The sequence below is a fragment of the Sturnus vulgaris genome, chromosome Z, assembly GCF_052056855.1.
Source record: "Sturnus vulgaris isolate bStuVul1 chromosome Z, bStuVul1.hap1, whole genome shotgun sequence".
Taxonomy (NCBI): domain Eukaryota; kingdom Metazoa; phylum Chordata; class Aves; order Passeriformes; family Sturnidae; genus Sturnus; species Sturnus vulgaris.
Genome location: NC_142283.1, coordinates 61,280,493 through 61,294,590, shown reverse-complemented (window position 1 = coordinate 61,294,590; position 14,098 = coordinate 61,280,493). Strand labels below are relative to the sequence as shown.

The following is a 14,098-nucleotide window of genomic DNA, read 5'->3' as shown; positions in this document are numbered from 1 at the left end:
CCCGGCGCGGCGCAGTGACGTTGACACCATGGCGTCCGGCGAGCCCGAGCGCAAGCGAAAGGTGCCGGAGGAGGAGGCGGACGGCGGGGATCCGGCGGCAGCGGACGAGGAGGATGAGGAAGAGCGTTGGGTCGGCCCGCTCCCGGGGGAGGCCGCGCAGACGAAGAAGAGGAGAGGTAAGGGAAGGAACGGAGCTCTGCCCCGACTTGGGGTCGGTGCGGTAGGATCGCCTCCAGGCCCTGCCGGGCGGGAGCAGCCGCGGGGTTGGGGGCAGCTATCGGGAGCCCGTATCCTGAAGCTGTCTTTATGTAAAATGAGCATACTGGGGGAAAGCCTTCAGGTGCATAGTTACAGGGTGCCAGGTGCTGAGAAAGTTGTGGTCGTTCAGTCTGGAGAAGAGGTTACGTGGAGACCTCATAGCAGCGTTCCAGTATCTAAAAGGATTTGCTAGTAAACCGGATTCGGACCCTTCCACAGGAACTGTAGTGATAGCACCAAGACTAATTGGTGCAAATTGAAAGAAGAGGAATTCAGGTCAGCTGTAAGGAAAATATTCTTTACTGTGAGGTTGACCAGTGATTTTTTGGGTGCACCAACCCTGGCAGTGTTCAAAGCCAGGCTGAATAAGGCTTTGGGCAACTTGGTCAAGTAGGAGGGGGCTTGGGACTAGGTGGTATTTAAGACTAATTCTAGCCCCTTAATATTCTACTATTCTAAGACTTTTGTTTCCTTTGGAGGACACTTTCATGGTAAGAGCCCTTCTGTGCAGGCTGAAGCTGTGCTGTTTACAGATGTGGAGATAATCACTGCCTTAAGTTGTAGCATCATGAGAAGCCTCTAGGCTGTATTTTGGCATGTGGTGTTGATGTGTGCAGCAACTACCAGCTCTCTGGGTATTGCTTTAAGTTTTCTTTAAGTAAAGGAAACGATATTCAGCAGATGTAAACATGCAAGTTCAGTAAAAAATACTGTTGCACGGGTGTTAACAAGTAGGATCTAAAAATCAGAAACAAAATGCAAAATCAGATTATTTTAGGTCAGCCAGTTATGCAATGAAATAGACAGATACCAGTCCTTAGAATTTAGACTACATTTAGACTGCAGACTACGTGTGTGGGACCACGGATCTCGTATAAACAGCAGGGATACATGTGGTTTTACAGTAAAATGGGGTTCAGTTGACCTTCTGTTTTCTGTTGGTAACTTAAAAGCTGTTAATTGATTTTGGTTTTTTTTTGAAACAGTAAGACACGGTAGCAATTGCTTTAAAAGGGAGGAGCAATATGCAGCATTTGAGTGGCTTTAGTCCATGGAAAATGTGTAAGTCTGAGTACAAAGCTGGAGCTAAAAGCACTTTAATTATGTTTGCATAAAATCCTGCGTATTTTTGGCTGAAATATGAAAAAGCAATACCAAGATAAGTAGAAGAGAACAAAATGTAGATGTAACTTCATGGGGGAAAAAAATCCAGATTTTTCTTTTTATTCCGTGTAGTTCTTGAATTCGAACATGTTTATCTTGAAAATCTACCATCGGCTTCGATGTATGAACGCAGTTACATGCACAGAGATGTTATTACACACGTAGCATGTACAAAGTAAGTATTTTTATTTTCCGTTGTATTGGAAAGTTAAAGTGTCCTGAGGTGGTTTTTAAAGGGTAGTGGGCTTTTTTAAAAAACTAAGTGGCTTACCTAGAAGCAAGATATAAGTTGTTTTTATAGGCTAAAGGAGGGTCTTAAAATCCTTGCTAAAATATTCGGGAAATACAGGAATAAGATTGATTTACTCCCTCTGAAAAAATACCATTCACCAGAACTGCAGAAATCACACACACACACACACACACACATACACATACATACACATAGTAACTACTGTGAAACAAGATGTAAAATAGGAGTTATATTTACATATTCAAAAAGAATAGTGTTATATGTTTCTTCCGTTTAGACTATGACTTTTCATAGATTAATCCAGAATGCACTAAAATACCTGTTTGGTTTTTCCAAGAGTTATAGTACCTATCCAGACAAACTGTCATAGTAGTTTCTGGAGATTTTGTTCTCTGCACAGTGTTAATTCTAGTACAAATTACTGACCAGTGGGAAGGTGCGTAATGTGTGCATCTGTTTTCTTGGTTTTATTTTTCTTTTGTAATTGTAGGACAGATTTTATCATAACAGCCAGTCATGATGGACATGTAAAATTCTGGAAGAAAATAGAAGAAGGGATTGAGTTTGTTAAACACTTCCGAAGTCACTTGGGTGAGAAGTTACTCTTTCTTATTTAAAGGACGTCACTCTTTCCTCTCCATTGCTCTTTGTTGTTTGAAGAGAGAGTGCAAACAGAGAGAGAGATTCTGGTGTTCCTTTAGTGCAGTCAGAGATTAAAGGATATCTAGCAATCTTCCTTTTATTCCTCTGTCCTGTTAAATTTTGCTCTCAAGCTCTAGCAGGGATAGAATGAAAATGAAACATGTGGGACTCTGCTTGCACAGATCCCCTGCAGCCTTTGCATTGCCTTGTGCCTTGCTTGTGGGGAGAATATCTGGGACAAAAGTGAACAAGATACATAAAAGTGTTCATAAAATTCAGAGAAGTTTAAAAACATATTGCTTTAAATAAGGATACCTCAGTCTTATTTTTTCCCTTATAGTGCCGGGAAAAAATAGTTACTTTCATTTGGAATAACTAACTGTAAATTCTGCATTATTGTTATAATTGTCAAACGATTTGCAATAATGAGGAACTTTAACCCTATTTTCTGAGCTAATAAGTACACAAAGCTTTTCAACACTATGCCACTATGCTAAGCATTAAACAGGCTGGACAGAAAATTATGTTCTCAATGGTGTTAGAAATTATGATATGCCTGAAGGAAAAAGATCCGTTTTGAAATGCAGAATGTTACAGTAAGAAAAATATTTAGTAATAGGTAGTAAAAGTATGGTTTCCTTTCAGAGTTACAAGGAATGTTAAAGTCTGTTTTTGATCTTAACTATCAGCTTCTTGTTATATATAGAAGAAAAAAGTGGTAACAAAACCTACCATGTGAAAATCAGCATTTTGAGAACTTTATGGAAGGTTCAATTGCAGAATAGTTTTGAGTATTGTGGGTGTAATAGTTTGTAGAGTTCTGCTGCTTTTACTCTGTTGAGAGATAAAAGCTGAAGAGCACATGATGTTTACCCTATCATAATGTTCTCAATTTTCGAAAATCGTTACAACATTTTAAACTGAACTTACTGCCCTTACAATCTTCTACTATATTTTTGGTAAATTGTTCATTACAACATACCTGAGTCTAAACACTGAAAGGCTATAAAGTGTTGTTTTGTTTTGTGAATTTTTTTTTTTTAAGTATTTTATTGAAGCCCAGTAGAGTTTTAAATGGAAAAGGTGGCAAAACAGTTGGGAAACAGGTTTAAACTTCTGTATGTTTTCCCTGTGTAAAACTGGAATGCAGGATGTCCTTTCTATTTCTTAATAGTACCTCAACTTATTTCACAGGTGTTATTGAGAGTATTGCTGTTAGTTCAGAGGGAGCATTATTCTGTTCAGTTGGAGATGACAAAGCAATGAAGGTGTTTGATGTAGTCAACTTTGACATGATCAACATGCTGAAACTTGGGTAAGTTACTTAGTTCTTGGAAATGTTCATTTGAGATTAACAGTGGGGGTTGTTTTGCTAAGAGATAAGCCAGTAATTTGGGTTTCTTGCATTCTTCCCCTTCCCCCATTCCCCAGTCAGATGAAGTTGAGTAAATTGCATTGTCTGAAATTAATCCAATGGCTAGAGACTGCCTGACTGAATAGAAAAAATTGCTACTGCAGCAGTACAAGAGTGGAATAGGAAAGAAGCTTCCTCGGTGTTAAATATTATCCACAAAGATGTGGGGTATCTTTGAGTATTTAGCTAAGCATGATTTCTTTCTGTTGTTTGGCACTGAATTTAAAAATTACAGTCTATTAGTAGTTCCATTAGAGAAGGGATTTGGCCCGTATGTATTGTCTTGTTGTCATAGGGATAAAAGTTCCTTTTTCCACTAGAAGCTATATTATTGTTTTCTTTAGTCTTGTAGCATTTTGTAGTTACACAGTATGTAGCTAAAGGATCTAGGAGAAACAGTAATGGATGTTACTGGCATTATAACAATGCCAGAGAAAAAACTCCCACTGCTAAAAAGGTGGATGTGAAGAGCTGGAGGATCAATGAATGCTGCATCAAGAACAGTAGAAATCCTGATTTCTCCACAAGCCTTTTAGGATTGGAAAACATATTCTTCATAGTCTATGATGTATTCGTTAATTTTGGAACTGAATAGAAATATAAAGTTAGGGAAAAAAGCTTTTACATAGGAACATCTAATAAAAGCATATGCTATCTGCTATGTTTGTTGTAGTTTCAGTATCATCCTCCGCATAATGTACTTCACCTATAGGAATTGATTCCCTCTTGTTCTGGAAAATTAAGCTTAATCTTTTTGGTTTTGCTGTTATTTTTAACATAGCAGCCCTGTACTGTTACTACATAATTGGTAAAATTATAGAAAAATAAAATAATATTCCAAAAAGCACCCCTGATCTTCAGAGCTTTCCAGTTCTAACTAATCTATACACTGTGGCTCTGTGCAAATCTCCATGCTTTATGCTGTCATCTATGATATGGAGAAGATTGGTTATTTCTGTAGAAACTTCATATTTATTTATTTGATCCTGTTCTTTCTAATGAGCCTGAGATGAAGTTTTGTTTCTGTTTACTGACAGACATTGTAAATCCAAATATTGGTGTCTATCATAATGTCAGAGTATCATCAATCCATCAGTTTCTGTTAGTTTGATTTGCAAAAGGATACTAAACATGAGTTTCCTATAGAGAATGCATCATTTTTTGGATGTTTGCCATTTCGTTTCAGTTTTAGTTTTCAGAATCTTTGCTTACAGACTTTAAAACAGACATAACTTATATTATTGACTCTATTATTATATCTCTGACTTGTCTTATTTGTAGGTTATGCTTTTGCAAGTAGCAAATGAGTTCCTTCTTAAATGCACTCACAACCCTTACTGAATATAGGGAGATAGTCCTAATTTTGTTTGTATCACTTCTTGGAGATTTTGTGGTTTTGTGGGGTTTTTTCTGGCAAGATCTAGTTGAACTTTTCCATAAGCGTATGGCAGAGGTGCAGTTGCCTTCATTTCTACTGAGTCATTACTTACTTGACAGATGGAGGAGAAGTGGTATTGATTCATACAAGGCGAGTGCTATTTATTAATGCCACTTAGGCTTTCTATCTGGATTTCTGTCCAAATTCCTCCTTTACTACCCACTTTCTACCTTGACTATCATAGCCTCTTTACAAAACAATATGGGAAGAACAGAAATTGGTTGTCTTACACTGAATGGTATTTCTTGGTAAAGCTTTTCTATAATATGTTGAATATTAGCAAGATACGTATAAGCCACACTAGTAAATGAAGTTTAAAATTTGCTTCTGATATTTGATTTCCAGTTTACAGCATAACTTGACTCTTACTTAATTAAAACCATTCCTTACTTATTTTTAAATTTTTTTTCCTTTCTACTCTTTGCTGTAGCTACCACCCTGGCCAATGTGAATGGGTATATTGCCCTGGAGATGCCATATCTTCTGTTGCAACATCTGAGAAAAGCACAGGAAAAATATTCATATATGATGGACGAGGAAATAACCAGCCACTTCATATTTTTGATAAACTCCATATGTCCCCACTTACTCAGATACGCCTGAACCCTGTCTACAAAGCAGTTGTGTCTTCTGACAAGTCCGGAATGATTGAGTACTGGACTGGTACTCCTCATGAGTATAAATTTCCCAAGAACGTGAACTGGGAGTATAAAACGGATACTGATCTCTACGAATTTGCTAAATGCAAGGCTTACCCATCCAGTATAAGTTTTTCACCTGATGGCAAGAAAATGGCCACTCTAGGGTCAGACAGAAAAGTTAGAATTTTTCGTTTTCTGACGGGAAAGCTCATGAGAGTCTTTGATGAATCTCTGAGTGTGAGTTTTGTCTTGTTTCTCCTTCTTTGAAATGTTTTCTCTACTTACTTGAATTTGTTTGCCAGCACATTCACCTAAGCTATCATTTATTTCTAAAGGCAAGCTTCTTTCCCATATTTTTCTTGCAAAAAAGGCCTTCTGTGTTCTCTTGTTTGTCTCTTAGATTGCTTTGCCCCAAAATTAATTCCTACTGGTTTATTTTGCCTACATAGTGAAACTGAGTTGTTGATTTTCATTTGTGTTTTCATGCTGCTAGATTACTTTTAACTAGAAAGCAATTGTGGAAGATGGTGGAAAATGCCCATTGCAAGTAACATCATAATAATGAATTAAATTCATTATCTTCTAAAGAATTTTATAGACAACTGTGCACTTTCGTATGCTTAAGCCTAGTCCTACAACGTGCTTATTGTATCATTAAAATTAAGAGTGTATTACTCGTATTTACTTAAATCCTTCAGTTAAGTTTGAGTGGAGCAATCTCACTTGAATTCAGTATTTTCTAATCATGTAAATCAGTGTTTTACTGAATAAAAAGTTTGAAGTATGTTAATATGTAGTGCTGGGGGTTTTTTGTAGATGTTTACTGAACTTCAGCAGATGAGACAGCAACTGCCTGACATGGAGTTTGGCCGACGTATGGCAGTTGAGCGTGAGCTGGAGAAAGTGGATGCAGTAAGATTAATTAATATAATTTTTGATGAAACTGGACACTTCGTTCTCTATGGAACAATGTTGGGCATTAAGGTCATAAATGTAGAGACTAACAGGTAAGCTCCAGTGACACACATCGAGATAAATTTCTCTTTCAAAGTCTTTATTCAGTCAAATTTAGAGCATATTTAAAACTTGATATGACTGTGGAGGTGTCCAATCTTTTTGTATTGTTATTTGAGAGCCTTACATTACACTGTAGAGAAAATACTCCCATTCTTTGTAAAAAGTCACTGCTGATTAGGGCTTAGACAAATGAGGAGAGAACATGGCAAAGACGTGTATTAAAAATTGTGTAATTAATCAATCTCTGGCTAACTGGATGGGATAATGTAAAGTAAAGGTGGATCATTTAGCTGGGATTTTATTGCATAAGGACACTGACTGGTAAATTAAGGTAGCATGTTTAAACAGAGAAACATAAAAACGATTAGTAAATAATTATTTTGAGAGGATTTTGAAATTTTGCTCTGAATCCTACAGTCAGAAAGGAGACATTCTCTGACTGTGAGCAGCTAAACATTACACCTCTTTACATCTTATACTTCAGGTGTATTCGTATCTTGGGAAAACAAGAGAACATCAGAATGATGCAGCTGGCTTTGTTCCAAGGAGTAGCAAAGAAACATCGTGCAGCAATCACTATAGAGATGAAGGCATCTGAAAATCCTGTTCTCCAGAATATTCAGGCAGATCCAACAGTAATCTGCACAGCTTTTAAAAAAAACAGGTTTTACATGGTGTGTGTGGTTTCTATTTAAATAGCTCCATTCTTGTCTTGATTTCTCTACATTATTTTTTGTTTTTCTCTTTGCACTATTCTAGTGCTTTTTGTAGTTGCAAATGCAGATTTTACAAAGGAGCCCCTTTATATTGCCAGTATATAAATTAACTGGAAACAGGTGTAATTTTTTTCATAAATTTTTATTACCCTATGATATCCTATTGTCCTCGTTGGAAAAAAAAAACCCTAAGTAAGAACATTTTAAGAAATAACCAGATTTTAGAAAGGAACAATAAGTAACTGCATAAGAAAGAAAAAAAATTCAGACCAGAATCAGGACTTGATAACAGTAAGGACATTATAGGCAACCAAGAAAGCAAGAGTCATCTTCCTGTTCACAGTTAGATTTCTGGGTGAGATGGAACCAAACAGACAAGCAATTTCACAGTTGTTAGTAGCTGATTTGAGATGTCCTAGCCATAGAAGTTAGAGATTGGTACTGTTTGTTATGCATTAAATTTCCCGGGTTTCTATAGTTTCATATTAATGCAGTATTGGAATAAGAGAGTTTATTTTAACTTTGTAGCACAACTACAAAACACAGCTAATCTTTTTGGCATAAAACCTGCCAATTTAGTCAGTATAGCAGAACAGCCTGGTATTCTCTACTTCATTTTAAAGAAAATGTGCTGAACTAGTGCAAACTCCTGTTGTAAAGGGGAAAGTTTAAATATAACAGATTATTAAATGTTAGTTGGATTTGCATGTAGTTTTACTGGAATTTGTTACTGTGGAGATGCTGGTAACAGCATAGCAGTGCAAGGATAGATGTCTGGGAATTGTCTTTGTACATTTCAAATTGAATTGGGTGTTCAGCAGGTTGAATAACAACATTGATGTGTTGGTTGCCGAGCAGTGTGTATTTTAAGACAGAAAAAGGAAGAAGCCATTAACCTTCTGTTCTTTTGTGCTTCAGTTTACTAAACGTGAACCAGAAGACACGAAGAGTGCAGATTCTGACAGAGATGTATTTAATGAGAAACCTTCTAAAGAAGAGGTCATGGCAGCCACTCAGGCAGAAGGTCCCAAAAGAGTGTCAGACAGTGCCATCATCCACACAAGCATGGGAGATATTCATATCAAGCTTTTTCCTGTTGAGTATGTACTTGATGTTTTTTTGATTGTTTTGGTTTTGTTGCTTTCTTCTGTCCCTTGTGGTTGCAGTATCCAAGATGTATTCTAGAAATAATTATTTTCTTTCCCTTTTTCTACTGTCTTCGTTTCCTGACAGTTTCTTAATACACTAAGGTAAGAATGTGACTCAACACACAAAAATAAAGTAGGGTAAAAATAGGTCTAAATAACAGTCTGGGGCACAGGAGTTTTTGAAATTGTATTTGGGTTTATTTAGTTATTAGTTCAGGGAGAATATTTCTTAACTTTCGTTCTTGGACATGATACTCTTCTGTGTAAGCTCTGTATTTAAGGCAATGCTGTTTGCATAGATCTTGAAAAAGAATGATGATGTTGGCAGCAGCAGTGAATTGGCAGCAGGTCTGTGCAAGCCAGAAGAATAGTCGTTGCAACTTCCAAATGTGGCAAGTGTACTACACCTTGGTATTGCAGCTCCTTTAAAAGCAACATAACATTTATACAAGCATATAATACTAGTCTTATGCGTATCCAACACCAGGCATAGAATTGAAAAGTTTTATGCGTGGCAATGGCTAAAATCAGTGTGTCATCCTCTCTCCTTTGCGATGCAAAAATTGCAAATATTCTGTTATTTAAAGGAAATTTATATAATATATTGCTATACATAGAAACCTAAATGATGTAGATATACTCCATGTTTCTGCAAAAATAAATTCATGTTTGCTCAGAGGCACAGGTAAGGCAACCTCAGTTCTACTCTCTAGGGCTACCAGACTTTTCCTGCAGTGTTCACCAGTGTTTCCAGTGAGTGACAGGCCAAGCTATGTTAATTCTTTTTAATTGTCATGTAATGTGTCATATCTGCATGCACAGTATTGCAAGGTGCTTTATTGCAATGTTCTGTATGCAATTTTAAATACAGCTTTACTAGGGTTGGTTATTGTTAGGTTTGTCCTTTCTTGTTGTAGTTTTTTTTCCCATCTGAGCTTTAATTTAAAATCTCATTCATGTGATTAAAACTTTAAAGAAGAGCATATAGGATGTGGCTCTGTACGCCCTTGAATTCTTCAGTCATTTTGTTGTGAAATAAAGTTGTGAATGACTGTATACTGCTCAGCAAGAACTGGTACTATAATCTAGTCTGTTCCATTAGTTATGCCATTTGTGCTCTTTTTCACAGGATAGCTTAGAGTGTCACTAAAACCCAAGCTAATGTTCCTTTTCAGAGTTAGAGTAACTCTACAGCTGTGGACTCAAGTTGGCCTTTTTCTCCTTTTTTGGGAAAATATATGACTGTGTAAACCTGTCAGTGTAGATCTTCTCTGGCTGCTAATTATTTTTATAATAGCTGAAGAGCTGTCATAAAAAAAATTCACTTTGGTAGTAACTCTCAGAAGTAAAAAAATCAAATCACAAAGGTGAAGTGGTTGGCCCTTTTTATTCCAGCAACAAAAGGATTCCATTTGTTCACCAAACAATGTTGCTGAGTAGTTTCAAAGAACAACTAACTCTACTGACTGCAAGTTCTGTAGTAATAAAACATTTTAATTTTACGTTTTAACTTCTTGCATGCAACATTCGACACCTTTGCATGTGCATCTTAAAAGAAGTGTAGAGGAAAAAGAGTGAATAACTTTCTGCTTAAGGAGCAAACATAGTTGATCAACAAAATGAGTAGTGCAGATAGAAAGCTGGGGAACCTGTAGTCAGTGGTGCCTTGAACTAGGCCTTGAGGAGACAGATTTGGTTTCTGGCTCTCATGGTTAAACCCCAACCAGCAACTAAGCCCCCCCAGAACCATTTGCTCACATTCCCCTTGGTGGAATGGGAGACCACTGGAAGAGTAAGAGTGAGAATACTTGCAAGCAGTTTGATAGGGAAAGCAAAAGGCATGCACCCAAGCAGCAAAGCAAGGAACATGGACAGGCAGATGTTCCAAAGATCTCCAAGAAGAGAGGGCTCCATCACATGGCATGAGTATTTGAGAAGGTAAATCACCATTACTCTGCATGTCCCCTGCTTTTTATATGCTGAACATGATGCCATATGTGCAGTGGAGCATTCCTGTGGTTTAGCTGTCTTAGCTAAGCCCCCTCTCAATTCCTTCTACAGCCTCAGCCTCCTCTCTGGTGGAGTGGGATGAGGAGAAGAAAAGGCCTCAACAATGCATAAGCCCTGCTCAGCAACAGCTAAACATCGCTGTGCTCTCCACATGGTTGCTGCCTTTCTGTGTAATCATGCAGCTTTGTACTTCCCAAGCTTTTTGTTTTCAGCTTGGGGTTTAAGGAGGTGGAGAACTGTTTGTTCCTTATTTGGTAAAATCCCTTCTTACAGAGTCGTGAAACACTGCACAATACAACAAGAGTCTTAGACCTAGCTGAAATCTTTATGGCCTTGTCACCAGACAAATATTGTAGCCTATGTTTTCTGTTACATGATTTTAGGTGCCCCAAAACAGTGGAAAACTTCTGTGTGCACAGCAGGAATGGTTACTACAATGGACACATAATTCACCGCATCATCAAGGTAACTTGCAACATGTTAATTTTTTGTTAATTTACAAAATGTACTCTGGTGGTCAGTCCTTAACACTTCCATTTCCCTTTTGCACACAGGATTGTTGGAGTGGCTTTAAGAGTTCCTTGTGAATTCTGAACAACTCTGATGTTCTAAACAGCTTTAGCACTTACTTAGCTGTAGTAGTTGTTATGCAGCTGATAAGGTAGCAGAAAACTGAAAATTGAAAGATGAGTTCAGCTGTCCTGCTTGAATTAAAAGTTTGCTTCATGTCAGAAGGCCTTTCTTGTAAGGCTTCTTATTTCTGTTGCACCAGAATCAAGTGATAGAGCCAAAGAATTTGCAAAAGGTAGAGATAGTTGAGTTTCTGTCCTTCACTAGTAGGAATAGTGAGTAGCCTTGCTTTTTCACAAGTACTTGACAGACACTTAAAAAAGCCTTAAATGCTTTCTGCCTTACACTCATTTTAACACATTTTGTTGAAAGATTTGAAGTAAGTTTGAAAAAATGTCACCTAGCATATAACACTTCTGGTTATGTATTCTATGCAATAATGTGATAACATATAATTTCTGTGCAGGGTTTCATGATTCAGACTGGTGACCCAACTGGTACAGGAATGGGAGGTGAAAGTATTTGGGGAGGAGAATTTGAAGATGAGTTTCATTCAACTTTACGACATGACAGACCATACACACTCAGCATGGCTAATGCAGGACCAAATACCAATGGATCCCAGTTTTTTATAACAGTAGTGCCAACTGTAAGTAATACTAAAAGCTCAATTTAAGGCCTGAGAGGCTACCTAGATAGTAAAAAATCAACTTTTTTCTTATGGGAAAAGGAACACATTAGTACTTACTTTACAAATAAATTATGCACACGATGTGTAGTGTGTAGGCTTCACTGAAATTGTCCCTTAGACATAGAAATATTTTCCATCAGAAAAAAGCGAGTTGTGATCAAGAGGCCTTTCACCTTTAAACGGAGTGAGGGTGGTATAAAATTCCTAGGTATGTTTGCAATTATGTATTACTAGAGTATCTTATGTTAATAATAGTGGTTTAAACTTGATAGAAGCCTAGGCATTACTTAGATTATTTGGGATTTGGATGTGGTGCCAGGATGTCTCTATTATTGCTTAATTGTAGCTGTATAAGGAAGCCAGTGTTCAGGTTTGAAAGTTTCATTTGATCTGTGTATAAGTTCAGAGCCAACAATAGAAATTTTGATATGTGAATCTAAGACATAAAAACCAAATCCTTAAAAGTAACACTTAAAAAAAATTGCATTCTTACAGCACTTCAAACTAATTCAAAAAACAGCCATCTACCATAGTTCTGAGTTTTTATTAAGTTGTATGAGAGCCTATATTCAAATTGGGCATACTATGTGAGTATTGAAGTGGGTAGTATTCTGGCACTTTAAATTCCTCTGTGAAAATACCATGAAATAGAGAGACTGGAACGACATTTCTGTGAACTGAGAATATACTTTAAAATAAACTATACAATGCTACTGCACTGTTAGAATGTGACCTCTATAGTACTTTAAGAAAGTAATTGAAAAGATAAGTTCAAATGCCTATGAATATGTGTTAGGTGCATTCTAGTATTTACTTGCATGCTAATATTTACAGGGTGTTAGGTTCTATAGTCTGGACACAAAATATGTATCCATGTATATTTAGTGTCTTTTTGGTTTGGTACCTAACCTACATGCTGCTTTTTTCTATTTTAATATGCTTTTTTTTTTTCTCCTGTGCTCTCAAACAGCCATGGCTTGACAACAAGCACAGTGTGTTTGGACGGGTGACTAAAGGAATGGAAGTCGTTCAGAGAATCTCAAACGTCAAAGTCAATCCCAAAACTGACAAGCCCTATGAGGATATCAGCATCATTAATATAACAGTGAAGTAAGGCAGGCATTGAAGGTTCCAGCTTAAACAGAAAAAAACAGCATGTGGGACCCAGAAAAGGACCTAGGAGGAACAAACATTTTTTATAGTTCCTAGATATAGCAAATACCAAGACAGAGCAATCACCAGTTCTACTATTTTTAATGTACCTAAAGTGCCCTAATTTCTGGTAACTTTGTATTTTAAAGTAAAAATATCTGCATGTTTCTTAGAAAGTCTACTGTCTTTCTTGCATCTCTTCTATGCAAAAATTAAAGATAAAAACTCCCACCATGTCCCATAATAGTGTTTGTAACTTTTTCACATTTATTTGCATCTTTCATACATAATTAATCTGTTTCACAGTACTGAAAGCTTTGACAAAGGAAAAGGTCAGAAATACTGAGTGAACTTCTCAAGCCTTTTTATGTGTATCAAAGATTAAGTTATGGTACTGTTTGCTATGACAGGCAAACAATGTAATACACCTATATGTACACAACTATTTTTAAAGAATATAGGTTTTCTCTGTCCAGCACCAATTATCAGCTGTTAAAATGCCAATGTAAAAAGTCCTTTGCAATTTGTTTGGTTTTTCCAGTGATTTTTTTTTTCAGCGTTTGCTTTCTCTTTGTTTTAGCCTAGTGAGTCTTTTTTTCTGGCTTCATTTTAGCCTAAATCCTACAAATCTCACTGCTTCTACTGAAATATTTATTTTAAACTGTGATAATCATCTGAACTAAACTTTGCATCAGCTGTTTCTGATGGAGTTATAGAACAGAATCAAAGCATCATTAAGGCTGAAAAACCCTGGTAAACTCAGTACGTTAAGCATTAACGCAGCAACACCACCATCTTTACCGTTAAACCAGGCCCCAGGTTTTTCCATATTTTTTGAACACTTCCAGGGATGGTGACTCCACCACTACTCTGGGCTCTCTATTCCAATACCAGACCCCATTTCAGTGATGTAATTTTTCCTAATGTCCAATGGTAATCTGAGGCTATTTCCTCTTGTCCTGTCATTTGTTAGCTGGGAGAAGA

At 37.0% G+C, this 14,098-nt stretch overlaps 1 protein-coding gene across 1 annotated transcript; it reads left to right on the top strand.

Annotated features, from left to right (window-relative positions):
* Positions 1 to 13,348, top strand: PPWD1 (peptidylprolyl isomerase domain and WD repeat containing 1). Its single transcript, XM_014881407.2, has 11 exons — positions 1 to 176; positions 1,495 to 1,597; positions 2,166 to 2,266; positions 3,512 to 3,632; positions 5,600 to 6,047; positions 6,627 to 6,817; positions 7,312 to 7,501; positions 8,462 to 8,643; positions 11,085 to 11,166; positions 11,738 to 11,920; positions 12,933 to 13,348. Exons 1-11 carry the CDS (start codon positions 29 to 31, stop codon positions 13,074 to 13,076), a joined length of 1,893 nt encoding a protein of 630 aa, XP_014736893.1. The 5' UTR covers positions 1 to 28; the 3' UTR covers positions 13,077 to 13,348.
* Positions 13,349 to 14,098: the final 750 nt, after the last annotated feature.